Below are 16,072 nucleotides of genomic sequence, written 5' to 3' on the forward strand. Positions count from 1 at the left end.
ATATATATATATATATATATATATATATATATATATATATATATATATATATATATATATATATATATATATAATTTAAGTTTAATTTGGAATTACTTAAGAATTTACTTAAGAATAATTCATAGTTTTTTGCAGACTTCTCAACCTTTGTCTTTGTTTAAATCTAATGGACTGTGCACCTCTGAGGTGCTCTTTTTGTGTCCACACTGGTCTGTTTACAATTCATTTTCTTAAAGTACCAGAGGGTTTTCCAGATCTTTGTAGTTTTTATTTTTTTATTTTTTGAGGAGCCTAGATCTTTCAGTAAAATGTCTCACTCATGTCCCGTTGCAATTTTGTGCCTTACAATTTGATAATCAATCCATTATTTTTTATTTACAAAGTGCCCTGATTTTTATTTGTTTTCATTATTTTTGCTTCCTGTGTTTTAGTGCATACAGAGAAAAAAATAAATAATTGCTATAGATAAATACTTGCTTCAAGCCATGCTAAGATGAACCTTTATTTTATATATATATATACATATATATATATATATATATATATATATATATATATATATATATATATATATATATACATATATATATATATATATATATATATATATATATAGATATGTATGTCAAGTTTGCAAGACATAATGCTTGAGGACATTTATATGACATTAACTGGAAAAAACTAATAAATTATAAATCAGATACAAGACTATTAGTGCAATACAATATTTGTGGAAGCGTTTATCCTAATTGATTCCAGTTAATTGTGTTTTTTTTTTCTACAGAGGATGCAAGTACAATCAAGAAACTATCAATTGAGCTGCCTAGTAAGAACTTCAGCATCATTTTAGATTAATTCAGAATGATCCAGTGTCTAAAACATGTTCAGGACATGTTTAATTTGGGGTATTTTGTGTGTAGTTTTAGAAAATAAAATTTCCTTCCTAACCCATTAATATAACATTTTCCGACTTTTCTAGGATTTCACAATAAAATTCATTGTTTATTTGTTTCTATTTGTCTTTTTTTAAAAATGACACTTCGTAGCTTCAAATTTTAGACATTTAAAATCGGCATAATGGGTTTGTTTTGTTTGGGTTTTTTAAGCAACTGTAATCCAAAACCATCAGACATTTTTGGCTTCTTCTTTACAGATCTGCTTGCATGTCTTTGATAGCTTGCTTCTGAGTGTGTGCTTGCTTCTGTGGACTTTACAGTACTATTTCTTACAATATGCTGTAAATTTCTCTCTTTGTTTAGATGATAGCGTCCCTGTGCCAGCCACGGGGAGAAAAGACTCAGGTAACAAATCAGCTAAGATAAAAAAAGAAATTGATATCTGAGATATCATCTCCCCAATACTTATGTACACCTCACCCATCTCGGACATGATAAGGTCTTTTTTTTACTTGGTTTAGACAAAAGGTTAAAGTTTTTAACAGACAACGTTACGTCCAACTCTCTTGGATCTGACAACATTCAGACTTTCAGGATTGTAAAGATGACAGTATCCAAGAAAAAAAAATCTATAAAATCAATTGTTTCTGTTGTCTATGTTCACATATCTGTGTCAGCATTGTCTGTTTCATGCTTTCCATGTTGCCGAGGGCCGAATTTCTGCTGCTGAATGAGGTGTGACTGCTGAAAGAGAGAGAAAGTGTTAAAACGTGACGTTTTAAGTGTTGTTTTCTGTGGGTTTCTTTGTGACCTTGCCTTGGTAAGACAAAAGCATTTCTCACTCAGATGTAGAGTGAAAGGTGGGTATCAAACTCCTCACTGTGTGAAGTTTAAAAAGTGGTTTAAATGTGCATCATGTATATGTTTCTCCTCATTGACCAGTCTGGTCTCTGGGAGAGGGTCAAGCCCCCGAAGATGTGGACAAGCCGATTGACCACCCTCCACAGTCCACCCTGCTGATTGAGATGCCCCAGAGTGGAACTGTTCCTGTGGGTGAGTGGCAGTAAATTTAAAGTGGGAAGCAAAAGGAAATGTTTTTTAGGTTGAGGTTTCATTGAACCAGGGAAGCAGTTCAACTCTTCCAATTTATCTTACATATTCCATTTTCTTCCTCTTTGATTAAAGACCTTTTTCTTCATGTGAGATGTCATCAGTAAATTTTGGAGAAATCTCTTTAATTGCATGTAATCACTAAACGCAATTTTATGGAATGGCAGGAAAAATCTACAAATAGCAGATTAATTTCTGACAGGGACTGCATGGTGGTATAGTGGTTAGCACTGTGGTCACACAGCATAAGGTTGCTGGTGGCCTCTCTGTGTGGAGTTTGCATGTTCTCCCCGTGTATACGGGGGGGTTCTCTCCGAGTACTCCGGCTTCCTCCCACCGTCCAAAGACATGCTTGTTAGATTAATTGGTTCATCTAAATTGCCCCTAGGAGTGAATGTGAGCGTCAGTGGTTGTTTGTCTCTGTGTGGCCCTGTGATTGACTGGCGAGCTGTCCAGGGTGTACCCTGCCTGGCATAGGCTCCGGCTTCCCTTCATCAGACTAAGGGGAATTTCTAACAGGTGAGGGTGTCAGGATTGAGTATAAAAGGGGCATCTATTATTGGTTAGGTCTTACCAAAAAAGCACATTCAGCTGCTACATTCAGAAATGCTGCCAGAAACTGTTAAAGCTTGTCATATGAGATGAAAGAAATGCATTATATCTGTGCAGAAATGCTGCTGAGTTAGCTGGAGATGACAAGCGGCAACCTTCAACCTTCAGTTTCCCCTTCATCCACTGGGGGCTCCAAAACAAAACAAATTCCCATAGACTCCCATGTTAAAAAAAAAAAAAAAAAAAAAAAAACAACTTCACAGCAGAAATAAACATGTTTACAGCCTGGAACAAAAAATATTTCAGGTTTAATAGATCAGGTTTACCTTCATGATAACTATGCAGCAAGAAGGCAGTCTAACAGAACTGCTGATTTAGCTGGCTGAAAGCATGACTTAGCTTTAGCCGGTTAGCTCAGTTAGCTCCAGTCAGCTTGGAGTGTGATAGATGTCGATCATCCACCCCCACGCTCACAGATCTACCTCTTTGCCCATTTTTGTGCTTTGACGGCGGGAACTGCCCAAAGAGCTCCACTTGTGACGTCACGGAGGCTCCGTCCATCTTTTATTTGCAGCCGATGGGACATGAGCATAAATTCAGATGGACAAAACGCTGAATACACATTTGAGTAGAGACATTTCTATGTTGAAGCTGATTTTGGTTTTACATTGATGAAAACCATCCGGGCTGTTGGTGCAAAAGCCTGTGATTGTGTGTGATGCAGCCATGCTAACAACAACCCAACAGTGACCAGAGCACATATCACATTATTCAAGATATCATCAGACTTTCTCTGTAATCATGTGGTATTTTTCTGTTCATAAGGTGGCGACATCACCTTTATTGCCAAGGTGGAAGCCAAAGATCTTCTCCGCAAGCCCACAATAAAGTGGTTTAAAGGGAAATGGATGGATCTGGCCAGCAAGACCGGAAAGCACCTACAGCTTAAGGAGAGCTTTGATCGATTGACCAAGGTACACATCCCAAGACTCCCAATTAACCAGATCTCTGCCGGAACTTTTTACAAATTCTGGCATTACGTTATGTTGGCAGATTCACACTTTTGAGATGCACATCATCAAAGCCAAAGAGAACTATGCTGGGAATTACAGGTGCGAGGTGACCTACAAGGACAAGTTTGACAGCTGCTCCTTTGACTTGGAAATTAAAGGTCTGTAGCATCATCAAAGTAGATTATGACACCACAAATGACCCTTTACATGATACCTTCATAATATTTTCTGACTTTTTTACAGAAGTTGAGCAGGGCTCACAGAATCTTGATATTCGATCAGCTTTCAAAAGAAGGTAATGAAACAAGCGCGAAAAAGCTATCTGCTGCAGCAGCTGCTGTTTTATCATCAATATTTTCTTTTTTAAGAAATTCCTGTCATAGAAAGTAACATTTAATAAAGTAACTATATTTCTAAGTATCTTAAGCCATGAAGAAGAGAAGTACTTTTCCTCGTGGTGCAACAATGTCCACTTATCCTTCCAGTAATATCACTGAACTACATATCAGTCTGACAAGATGGTTGTTATACTGTCATTAACCTTTTCTCAAGGTAATTACAAATCAACCACTTGATTCAATGTGCAATTAAAGGCCAACACTTGCACTTAAAATCTCCATATAAACAATGTAAAGCAATGCAAAGCATCCCAGGTCCATTGCATCATCACAATGTTGCTGTCCAGTAACGTTCCAACGTTGCAGAAACATCGTGGCAATATTTCCTGGGACCGCTCTTGATGGGTGTTACACAAGCGGCCTTGTTTCGAGCTTTTAATCCAGAAAAAAGACTGAAAAGGTTTCTGTGTATGCACCAATCGTGAGTTAGCTTGATGCTAATGCATCGATTGACATCAGAGCCTCTGCTTTGCATTGCTCTGCTAGCATTGTTTTTCTAGTGCCTGCAACTGTTGCAACTGTGATTAAATCTTCATTAATCTCTCCTTGTTAACAACAGCAGTGAAGGACAAGAAGATGCAGGCGAGCTTGACTTTAGTGGTCTCCTTAAACATAGGTGAGAATCACATGTCGACCCAGAGTGGATTTCACCCTTCCCCTTTTCTTAAAAGCCCCCTAATATGGTTGTATTTTATTCTATCACATATGTTACCCTTATTTCACTTTATTCATTCAATTGTTTAGCTATTTTCTTCCAGATTATTTACGATGCTGCATCAGGGGTTTTCAAAATCTGGCATAACAGGTCCCCATCATACCAACTTTAAATACAAGAAAAGTTATTTTAATCCACATTGTTCAGTCTGTTTGTCATGTTGTCAGTTTTTAGACATGTCCAAGCCAGCAGTCGTCCTCATAACCACTGGCCCATCTCCACCATTGAGCTGTTTGTTCAGTGAAATGGTGTGGAAGAAATGGGGTTAGAGGAAATTTAAGATGAATAATCAATAAAAAATAGAGCATGCACATGCAGCAAGATTCATGACATTTTATTAAGAGTAGAACGAGTCAAATTTAAAGGTGCAATGTGTAAAAACGTTTCCTAATACTTAGATGCGGAAGACACATTTCAAGTGCATTTATTTCTGTGTTTCATATTGACTCAAAGAAATCTCACATCAGTTTAACAGCAACAAATTATTCAACGAGAAACTTGTTTGACGAGGAGGAATAATTCTGCTTGGATGTATTCAGGCCAAAAGTCTCCAGATGTATAAAGGAAACCTGATGCAAAAGGCTCAGAGAAGAGATGACCTGGTTGAGTAACGATCGTAGCGTCAGCCTGTTGCGTTTATGACAACGACGTGTCCTAAAACAAAATTCAGCAGGGGTCTGTATTAACGGTTAGGTTATGTTTACTGAACTGCCTCAGGTTGGCTTGAAGGAAGTTTAGATTTTTCTAAATAGAGAGAAAAAGACCTTTTTCTTGCTTTTCATTTTAGTTTAATTCTCCCGCATTTTATGCTTTGACATTAAGTATCGGTTTCAAGAAGAGTCAATCTTCTTACAAACTGCAGGTTTCATGTGTCAGAACATCAAAGTAATTACAGCCTCAGGTAAACAAATATTATATATTATTCATTTTAACAATGTTTGAAGAAAAGCCAATCAAACTAATTTTAGCCAAAATGCAGAAACAGTGTGTAAAAGAAGAAACACTAAGTACAATGTTATTTACAGCATTACCTGATGATTATGCGTCTATATGATCAGCAGCACTTTGTTGACAAATTTTTATAAAATCATGGAGCATGTACTTTATTTTTACACATGGCCTCAGATTTTATGCCTGATTTGGTACGATAAATGTGTGAAAACAGGAATTTCACCTAATTTTCAGATCTTATGAGGACAAGATGCTTTCTTTTTCAAATACTCTCTGATAATAAACACTTTAGAAGTTAAAGAGATTGAAATTGTTTCATTGTTATCAGTTGTTTGCATCTCTGATTTTTTCTGACCTAAATTTACTTAGAAACTTTACCAAACAAAATAAATGCAGGGAAAAAAATAACAAAAAGAAAAGAAAGGAAAAAATAAAGTGCAATTCAATATTAAATTATAGAATAACTATAAATAAAACTATAAATTAGATAAATAATAATAATTAATTAAATAAATAACTATAAATTAATAATAAATAAAAAAATATAGAATTAAAAAACTAAATAAAAAGAAATTAAAGAAATTTAAAAAAAAAAAAAAATCAAATAAAATTAAGACCTAATGCGGTTTGATGCAAATCTGTAATAATAGGCATGAACTCGGGGATCGTCCAGCTCTGGTCCTCGAGGGCCACAATCCTGCAGGTTTTCGATGTATCCCTGCTTTAACACACCTGACTGAAGACATAAGTCACTGTGCAGAACTTATGCTTCTTTGATCCATTTCATTTGAGTCAGATGTGTTGAAGCAGGAATACATGGAAAACCTGCAGGACATCGGCCCTTGAGGACCCACGTCTGACACACCTGCACTACGGCGTTAAACCAAAATGTTACATATTGCACCTTTAATCCAGATTAATAGAATTTCACCACGTTGCAAAGCAACATTTGGATGATTTGCCGCAGTTTGAAAACCTCTGTTGTAGTAAAACTGTTGTGGTGACTCAACAGAAACCCCTTCATGCTTACATACATACTGAGATACAGCAGCAACAGACCTAGTCAGTGGCACTGCTCACCGGACAAATTACACATTTATCGTGGCTTGTCTCTTCTTCTCCCCCACATATTCAGAAATCAAAGGTTAGTAGAGAGAAAACCATAGGTATTTAAACGATTAGACCTTACTGCAGGTGAGTACTGTAACACTGTAGAGTCCCCAGCATGGCATAGCTAGGAACTGGTGTTGGCCTCCTGTAGTACTCTAACACTTTATTTGAAGGCAGCATTTTCTAACTGCTCCTACAGCAGTCAGTGATGATGGAAATGGGTCTTGCCCGTGCCATGCAAAGAGCACCATTTTGGATCATTACTGATGTGATGAGCCACAGAGAAATGATGCCGTAAAATAGTGTTATTACTACATTGTCGTTTATTTCAATCTAGAAATATAAGGCAAGTACTTCCATGTTTATTCCAGCTGTTTCCACAACTGACTGGAAATAAACAAATGAGAAACTCAAGCGCAGAATGGAATAATAATTCACACTATTTACCTGCAAGCTTTCAGACATTTGGGGAAATGTCTTTGAAAGAACGAGCTGACTGGTTGTTCTTTATTCAAGCTTACTGATGTACTCATTACCAAGGCAACGTGTTTATTTACAAGGATCTCACAAATCTAACATCTAGCAACGTATAGGTTCAATCATACAACAGCATCGGAGCATGTGTGACGTTATTAGTCCAACTGAACCTAACAAAGGGATGGGCTGGTTGATAAGACCAATGATGTTTAATCCTGTTAGAAACCCAGTTTTTCTAACTCCCTGCATGCCACATATTACATCTACAAATGTTTAATTTTGCAGTGTGTACAATGAAAAAAATTGCATTGATTTGTGAATTTTTAAAGAGTATTAATGAAAATTCCTATTTAATCTCCTACTAGTCTCTTTCCTCAAGCTGCAGTACATCAAGTCAGAAACATGGTCATGCAGTTGCTACAAGATATTAGCCAAATGCAGCCTGAAACAAATGAACCAAAAATATCCAGAGATGAGCTCTTTTTTTTTAAATGCCAAACATGTTATTTTATAACTTTGCATTAGGTTATATTTTATTAGTTTATTATGATTTAGCTGTGCCGTTTCTGAATAATGAAAGTAACAAACCAAAATTTAGACTTCACTCATCCCTGGATTTATTTCTCTCATTTTGTTGCAACGTCTTCATTTTTATTCATTTACTTACTTTATTTTTGCCAGTAACCAATAAAATTTAATATAATACAACCTCATTTCCACTTAAGTACTTTGTAAAATCAGCACACAACCATAATGTGCTGACTTTTATTTCAATCACACAGATGTGTCTTCATAGCATGAGAAGGTGTCCAGCTTGCTGACTTCAGACGCCATGCTGGCAAAAATAATGCCAATTTAATATAAACATTTATTTGTTTTTACACAGATGTGAAAGTTTATTAAAGAAAAAGTTTAGTATGAAAGAAATAAATAACTGTAACTGATCTGTACTCATAATGTGCTTTTTCACTATGTCCCACATTTACATTTATACAGTATTTATATGAAGTTATTTAGCTTGTATCGCGCGTTATTTATATCAGCACATCAGGTGATGATAAGGGGTTTAGTGTACAGCTGGGGTGTCCAAGTCTGGTCCTGGAGATCTACTAAACTGCAACTTTAGATGCTTCCCTTCTCCAACACACCTGAATTTCCTCATCCGCATGTCATTCAGCTCTGCAGAGTTCTCGTAACGATCCTCTCGTTTGATTCAGGTGTGTTGGAGAAGGGATGCATCTATAACATGCAGGAGAGTGGATCATTAGGACGGGACTCGGACACCCCTGGTGTACAGCAACTCTTCGCCTCCAGCATCATAGCTAGTCTCATGGGAAGAGAAGGAGGATGAAGGATTCACGCTGGAAAAGGAACAATATCCAAACCTGCTATAATTTAACACAGAGATGGAACGAGGAACTGGAAACAACGACAAACGGACTGGTGCCTGCTGTGGAGAAATGAGTTAGTTATAAAGAGAGGTGGCGGTGATTGTGGACATGTGTGTTCATTCCTGTTATGAGGTTCAGCTGTGGCTGGAGAGGGAGGATAAACTAAGTGAGGGCGAGTGGATCCGGGCAGGGCATGACAGGGAGTTTAATAAAGGACTGAAATACTTAAAGCTCGTTTTCACACAGATTCCTCTGGACTCCACGAGACTTGTTAAAACATTTTTATTCATGCATTCTCCTCTTTGCCTGTATGGAGAATTAATGAAGGAGAAGATGAGACAAACGATGAAGCAGAAAATTTGCTCATCTACTGAATAATCAAGGATGACTTTAATGTCACTGAAACCGTAGCCGACTTCATGCATTCGGTTTGCTTTAAGTAATCAGAGATTTTTTTTTTTTCCTGGTGGATCAGAGTTTATTCCTTTGCAGAGTTTGGCTGCACAGCCACACCTCCCCAAACAAACTGGACTTTCTGAGCAAGCAAACTGTTTTTCGATTAAGAAAGGCTGTGTGGATGCACATTAAAACTATTCAGTTGCTTAATTTAGGATATATATGAACGAAATGAATGAATGAAAATACTTTATTAATCCCCAAAAAGAAATTCAGTATTGCAGTAGATGATAATAATTAAGGAGGTCTTGTTCCGCCATTGTTTTTAGTTAAAAAATGAAAAATAAGTGACTAAATCGGTTGGTATTCAGCCAATAAAAGAGTTATTATCTTAAATACCAGAACGTCAGTATGGGTCTATCTCTACCATTTATTTAAAAAAAATAACTAAACAGGAGCATAAATTTGCTAAAATATGTTTTGCTATAAATAAAAGATTTTTTTTTAAGCACAGATGTTGCATACAGTTCAGCATTTGTGGTTAACCTGCAGATCTGCTTTGTTTTTTGTCAATATTGAACAAAAGAAATAGTCTTACAGCCAGACACTGTCATGCAGATGATATTTGTTCAGGGAAGGTCTCGTTTATTTGAGAGATGATGCATTCTGCAGTCCAAACCCCTGGAAAACCTACAATATGCAATGGAAAAATCAACAACAAGGCCTTGAAGGGTTGAGTAGCTAAAGTTTCATATCAAGCTGTGTGGGATATATTTATACTTGAAAATTAAACAGCTGGTGAAGTTTGAAAAGTCTTTTTGCAAAGTGGAAAAGCAACACAAGGTTTCCTATCCCAGCTTCTTAAATAAAATAAGCATGTATTTTTTCCAACTTTCCTCTTCATATCTGTTAAATTTTACAGAACAAAACATTTCAATTATTTTTGGAAACGAGGTTGTAATATAAAGTTATTCTTTTGAACACTGAAGGATAACCCCTGTGAACAAAACCTCCATTGTTGCTTAGCAACAATCTCACTTCAATGTATTAATAGTGGAGTTGCCTTTTTTCCATTAACTTGTGACTCAGTACCGATATCAACACCTCACAAGACCCATCCCTTTGTGTGACGTGTCCTGAGGAACACAGGAAAGGGTCTTAAATAGACATTATTTTTAAAATAAAACAAATGGGCCAAAAAACATTAATTTTATTAGTTAATGAGTGGTTCCTCAGAACACGTTGCAAACACCGCCGTATGACTCGTTTCCTCACAATGTTACCTCGTATCCGGCACCACCAGGGAGCACAAACAGCAGGAGGAAGGCCCAGACGTGGACGTATGGGAGATCCTGAAGAATGCCCGGCCAGATGAATATGAGAAAATTGCCTTTACGTATGGTATCACAGATCTGAGGGGTCTGCTGAAGAGGATGAAAAAGATTCCCAAAGAGGAAAAGAAGAGTGCAGGTAGATAATCCAGCCAATTTCCAGTTAATCTTTGTTCCAGAATTATGGTCCATTTAAAGTGGAAAACTTTAAACCTGTGAAGTTTGAGCTGAAAGCAGACTTTTAATGGCAGCTGTTATGACTTTAAGCTTTTGCAAAGAAGTTGGAGTCGGCATACCAGGTGGATAAAGGTGGAAAGATCCGCTTGGTGGTTGAGCTGGCCGATCCCACAGTTGACCTGAAGTGGTACAAGAACGGACAGGAAATCAGACCCACTCCCAAGTATGTTCCCACATGTGTGTCCTTCATCGCCATGGGCCCAACACTGCACACGTTAAAAGACATTTTCCATTTAAATGATGAAAATGTCTTTTGTTTTTGACCACACAATGCTATTTCTTATATGTTGTCATTTTATCACCTTTTATAAGCACAATGGTTCCCATGTTTAATAATCTTAACACAAAGCTGCTCACAATTTCACACAAATCCCACATAATTACACAGAAATAAATAAAAAATTTAACAGTGAAGCAGTGGAAGACAGTATGTACACTGTAGTTCTACATCACCTCATAAGTTTACAGTTTTCTCTTCATGTGCAGCAGATTCAGTCTCCTGCACTTTGAGCCACTGACAGCTAAAGCCCAGTAAACAAATAACCTTCGCTTCACTCTAATGCAGTACATTACAAATGATCATTATTAATTAATACCACCATGTGTAGTAAAAGGACTGAGCGCTGCATTTGAATGTAAATGCCTTATCTGTTGCATATGTCCTACTCTGTGCAGGAAAAAGGTGGTACCTCCTTCACAGGTCTTTAACCAAGCCTGGCTTTGGAAAAGTTTTCATCGAATCTAAATGATAATTTCTGTTTCTTTTTCTTTTGATCAGTCTTTTCAACAAACCCATAATAATCAGCTGCATTGAGAGAGATGTATTTTTTCCAAGTATTTTTAGGATAATGGTGAATGATAAATGAGTGGGTTTTTTTGTGTCAAACTTGAAAGTTGCCATAACTAATGGATCAGATTATTAGATGGTGGGGACAAAGTTGAAGATGTGATATTCTAAAAGTTTAATTTTAATGAAGGAAAACAGCTGCTGGTGTTTTGTCAGGACTGACTGATGTAATAAATCTTGCTGGGAAACATAGAGTAAGTCTGTATATGTTTGAGGATATTATATTAAGTGGATTACAACCCTTTATGTCAACCTAAGGTAAACAAAATATTTGGTTCCTAAACATAGGCATGAATTTTCATTGCCTTAACTTCTTTGTGATGCCTAAACCTAATGAAGTAGCAACTAGGAGTGGTGTTTAGGAAATAAAGGAAAAAAACAAACATTTTCTCAAAATCAGAACTCTATTGCTGCCTTTAAAAGGGGTTGTGTCCACCGTGTTTAGTACATAGCTCCATTTAAATCCCCATCTCTCGTTGTAAAACTGTATATTACAAACCAAACCTTTGGCTCCTAAACTTAGCTTAGCTTTAATCTAACAATTCTAGTGCCTAAATCCACCCAAGTAGCAAATGTATGGGGGGGGAAAAAAATCCCAAAACTGTCTACAACTCAGATCTCATAATTCTAATGGTGCCATTATATAAATAGAGTTGTCTACTGTGTTTGTGAAGTAAGCCTATTGAAATCCTTGATATTCTTGTCTGATTTAAAGAGCCAGATTTAACAAAAGCAGTTTGGTTAATTTCTGTCACCTCCCCATTCTCATTAAAACTTCTTTTTATAAGAAAAAAACAGAATAACATTATCGCTATTTGTTTCAAATTATAAAGCAACTTTCAAACCTGCGAAGGGATGAAAAATAGACAATATTTGATGCTTATAATGGTTCATCCAGCAGCACGTAAACAATGTATTTATATTTTCAAATGTCTGTGTAATGTTGGTTGATTTAAGTAATGTCTCTTTGCAGGTAAAACTACCACAATGGTGTACTTTAAAGTTAAGTGTTAGCACCAAAATGTAGGATAAGGATTAAGGAATATAACAGGTTGTTACACGAAGGTCCAAAGCAGAGAAAATAGATGTAAAACCTACAGGCTTGTAGAGCTGAAGACTAAATAGAGGACTGTTTAAACATCCAGACTTTAGATGAAGATACTGTCCAAAGCCATCGGAAGTTAAAGCCATCTGGGAGGATACTGCTGTTTTCTGGTTTCGGTCTCCTTTGTCATTCTCTCCAGGACTTCCCTGTTCTGAGGACCTTTCTGTAAAACTTCCCTTTTTATCCTGTTCTTTGTTGTAACACTATTGTCAACTACATACTCTACCCCTCCAGGCATGATGTCTCTCTGTGTCTTTGTCTACGTGTCTGTCTGTTATATCGTGATGCTCCTTCCTATCTGCCATAATTACTTCCTGTGCTCCGGCCCTATTCTGGCTCTGCTGCTGACATTAAGTCAAAGGAAGTAAGTCCATCCACCCAGTCCACTTTCCCTTCTTCATGTCACCCACATCTCACTGTGTGTAGGATATTATTCCTGAGCATATTAGAGGCATGCTTAATATTTTATACTAAGATATTTTACTACTTGCAGGAGTAGAATTTTTTTCTATGGCTGTCCATCTTTAATTAAATCCATCCAATTTAAAGCTGCTTTGTACAAGTGTAATTATACACTCACTGGCCACTTTATCGGGTCCATCTTGCTAGTACTGGGCTGAACCTCCGTTTTCCTTCTGAATGGACTTAATTCCAACACCTTGAGTCTCATCGACTCAAGGTGTTGGAAACCCGTTCTCCCACATCACCATGAGACTCTCCAGTTCCACCACATCACCATGAGACTCTCCAGTTCCACCACATCACCATGAGACTCTCCAGTTCCACCACATCACCATGAGACTCTCCAGTTCCACCTCATCCCAAAGCTGCTCTGCTGGACTGAGATCTGGTGACTGTGGAGCCGTTGGAGGACAGTGAACTCATCGTCATGGTGGAGATGATGTGAGCTTTGTGATATGGTGCATCATCCTGCTGGAAGTTTCCATCAGAAGATGCTACACTGTGCTCAGAAAGGGATGGACATGGTCAGCAGCAACACTCAGGTAGGCTGTGCTGGTTAAACCATGTCATGGTGGTACTAAGGGGACCAAAGTGGGACAAGAAAACCTCCCTCCACCATTCCACCAGCAGCAGCCTGAAGCGTTGATCCTGACGGCAGGATGGATCCATGTTGTCATGATGTTTCCAGCAGATTCTGATCCTACCATGTGAATGTGGAGCTGAACTGGAGACTCATCAGACCAGCAACGTTTCTCCATCTTCTATTGTCCAGTTTTGGTGAGTCTGTGTGAATTGTAGCCTCAGTTTCCTGTTGGGCACCCAATGTGGTCTTCTGCTGCTGGAGACCATCTGCTTCCAGGCTGGACGTGTTGTGTGTTCAGAGATGATGTTCTGCATATCCTGGTTGGAACCAGTGCTTACTGGACTTCCTGTTGCCTTTCCATCATCTCCAACCCATCTGTCCATTCTCCTCTGACATCAGCAGGACATGTTCACAAGTACATGAACAAATGGACCCGATAAAATTGCCAGTGACTGTAAGATGTCTTAATTTCTTTAGCTAACCAGTAATGCAACTATTGGATGTCATATTTAGGTATATTTTTGAGCATAAGGGCACACAAAGGATTATGGTCATCAACAACTGCACGGGTAATGACGACGCAGCCTATTCGGTGGTTGCAGGTGAAGAGAAATGTACCACAGAGCTGTTTGTCAAAGGTACCTTGACAAACAATCACCTTTTCATAAATTCTTCTGTTAAATTATCCCAATCAATCCAGTCAACTTGTTTTCGGTTTCCCTTCCTGTCTAATAGAGTTACCAGTGAAGATTGTTAAAGGTATTGAGCCTGTTAAGACCACGGTGAACGAGAGGATCGAGCTGGAGTGTGAAGTGTCAGAGGAAGGCGCACAAGTCAAATGGTAAGCTCTAAGACTTGCAGGTAGGATTACCAGAACTGTCATGGATTTTCTGTGAAAAGAGTCCAGGGACATGATCTGTCACGGTCAGAGACCGGGGTGGACCCAAAAGCAGAACGCACAGATGGAGAGGTGAATGAAGTATTTATTTAGTAACCAGATCCTGTTGGTCTGGTCCAGGGCCAGGGAAGGACTTCTCAGATAACTGGAATTCTGATGAGAGTGGAGGTTGCTGGGGTGTGGTCTCTGGTTGTGGTGGTTGGTCTTGGTTTGAGGTAGGGCGAGCAGGCAGGCACAAGCAGTTGGTGAAGTTTGGCTGAGGAAAAGAATCCCGATCTTCTATAATGGTCTTGATATGTTGAGGAGGCAAAGAAAAACAAAATGAAATCTCTAGATATGAGCCACAAGGTAAGCACTGGAACTGGCCTGATTACCACGCTGTAAAGAGAGACAATCTGGCGAAGACTGGAGCTCCAGCTTGTCCTTAAATAGCAGGATGTCATAGTAGGATAATCAACCAGGAAGATGAGCTCCAGGTGGTAGCAATTGAAGCTCCAGACTCCGCCCCGAGTTACAAACTCAAACAGCAAACCATGACATGATCAAAAAGTGGAAAAACGTTCCTTCCATTGTCTTTTACTTATACTTTCCACTGGCCTCAATGGAAATCTTCATGTTGAAGGAAAGTCCTTTAGGATGTAAAAAAAAAAAAAAAAAAGAAAGAAACCGCTCTGGAACAAAAAAATCTGAGCATTTTTACGCTAGACTGTGATGTTAGTCTAAAGTGGTTCATGAACATTCACAAAAACCACTTTAAGTATTTTCCCCAATCCATTCTTATCTATTTGTATCATGAAGGCTTGTTCGGTTGGTAGATGGATAGTTTGAGTCCCTTCTTTAGGTTTTCGTTCTGTTGACTTGTTTCCGTCATTAATTTCTTTTCTACTCTGTATCCTTTATCGTTGAAAATTGATATTTAGGTTTAAAAAAAACTCATGCAGTGTATGTCGACAACGTCGTCTTGTTTTTATTGACTGCAGTTCCCATTACATCACACAGCACTGCTGTAAAAATTGAGTAAATTTCGAAGCTCCTTTCCTTACTGTGTAGAGCAGGGTTACTCAACCTGGTCCTAGAGCCGCAAGCAGCAGATTTTCCATGTATTCCTCCGACTGTGCAGAACTTGATCAACTTTTAGAGCCATTCAGCTTTATTCAAGTGTGTTGCAGGAATGCATTGAAAACTTGCTGGATTACAGCTCTCATGGGATCGGATTCAATAACCGTGATCTCTGGAAAACCTACTTGGCATGGCATATTGAACACTTATATTCTCATCTTTTTTAAGCATCGTGTACACTCGCGGTCCTATTGAGATCAGTCGTCTCATTTCAAAGTAAGACCTGTTAAACATCTTTGTCTTTATGTATTTTTTTAAAACGCTTCGGCAGGATGAAGAATGGAGTTGAGGTTCCAACGGGAGTTCGCTCAAGATATCGAGTTAAGTGTGAGGGAACCAAACACTACCTGGTGATTGATGATGCCTCCAGAGATGACACTGGCACATACTCCATCATGGCTACTGGTGGCACATCTGAGGCTCATGTTCAAGTTGACTGTATGCATCTCTTCCCCCTTTTTCCCAGTTTCTTCCATGGCTC

The 16,072-nt window shown here is 38.1% G+C and overlaps 1 protein-coding gene across 6 annotated transcripts in view; it reads left to right on the top strand.

Moving 5' to 3' along the window:
• Positions 1-16,072, top strand: part of mybpc1 (myosin binding protein C1) — a 41,166-nt gene that overhangs the window by 10,118 nt on the left and 14,976 nt on the right. For 3 of the 6 annotated variants that reach the window (XM_079263320.1, XM_079263321.1, XM_079263322.1), the window contains 12 exons: positions 785-826; positions 1,260-1,301; positions 1,839-1,949; positions 3,384-3,532; positions 3,612-3,729; positions 3,815-3,866; positions 4,529-4,585; positions 10,313-10,479; positions 10,608-10,740; positions 14,088-14,212; positions 14,310-14,415; positions 15,863-16,029. In XM_079263320.1, coding sequence (XP_079119446.1) covers positions 785-826; positions 1,260-1,301; positions 1,839-1,949; positions 3,384-3,532; positions 3,612-3,729; positions 3,815-3,866; positions 4,529-4,585; positions 10,313-10,479; positions 10,608-10,740; positions 14,088-14,212; positions 14,310-14,415; positions 15,863-16,029 — 1,269 coding nt within the window. The remainder of the gene's footprint in view (positions 1-784; positions 827-1,259; positions 1,302-1,838; positions 1,950-3,383; positions 3,533-3,611; positions 3,730-3,814; positions 3,867-4,528; positions 4,586-10,312; positions 10,480-10,607; positions 10,741-14,087; positions 14,213-14,309; positions 14,416-15,862; positions 16,030-16,072) is intronic. The other 3 variants (XM_079263319.1, XM_079263318.1, XM_079263323.1) reach the window with 1 other exon arrangement.

This window comes from Telmatherina bonti, assembly GCF_933228915.1.
Source record: "Telmatherina bonti genome assembly, chromosome: 23".
Taxonomy (NCBI): domain Eukaryota; kingdom Metazoa; phylum Chordata; class Actinopteri; order Atheriniformes; family Telmatherinidae; genus Telmatherina; species Telmatherina bonti.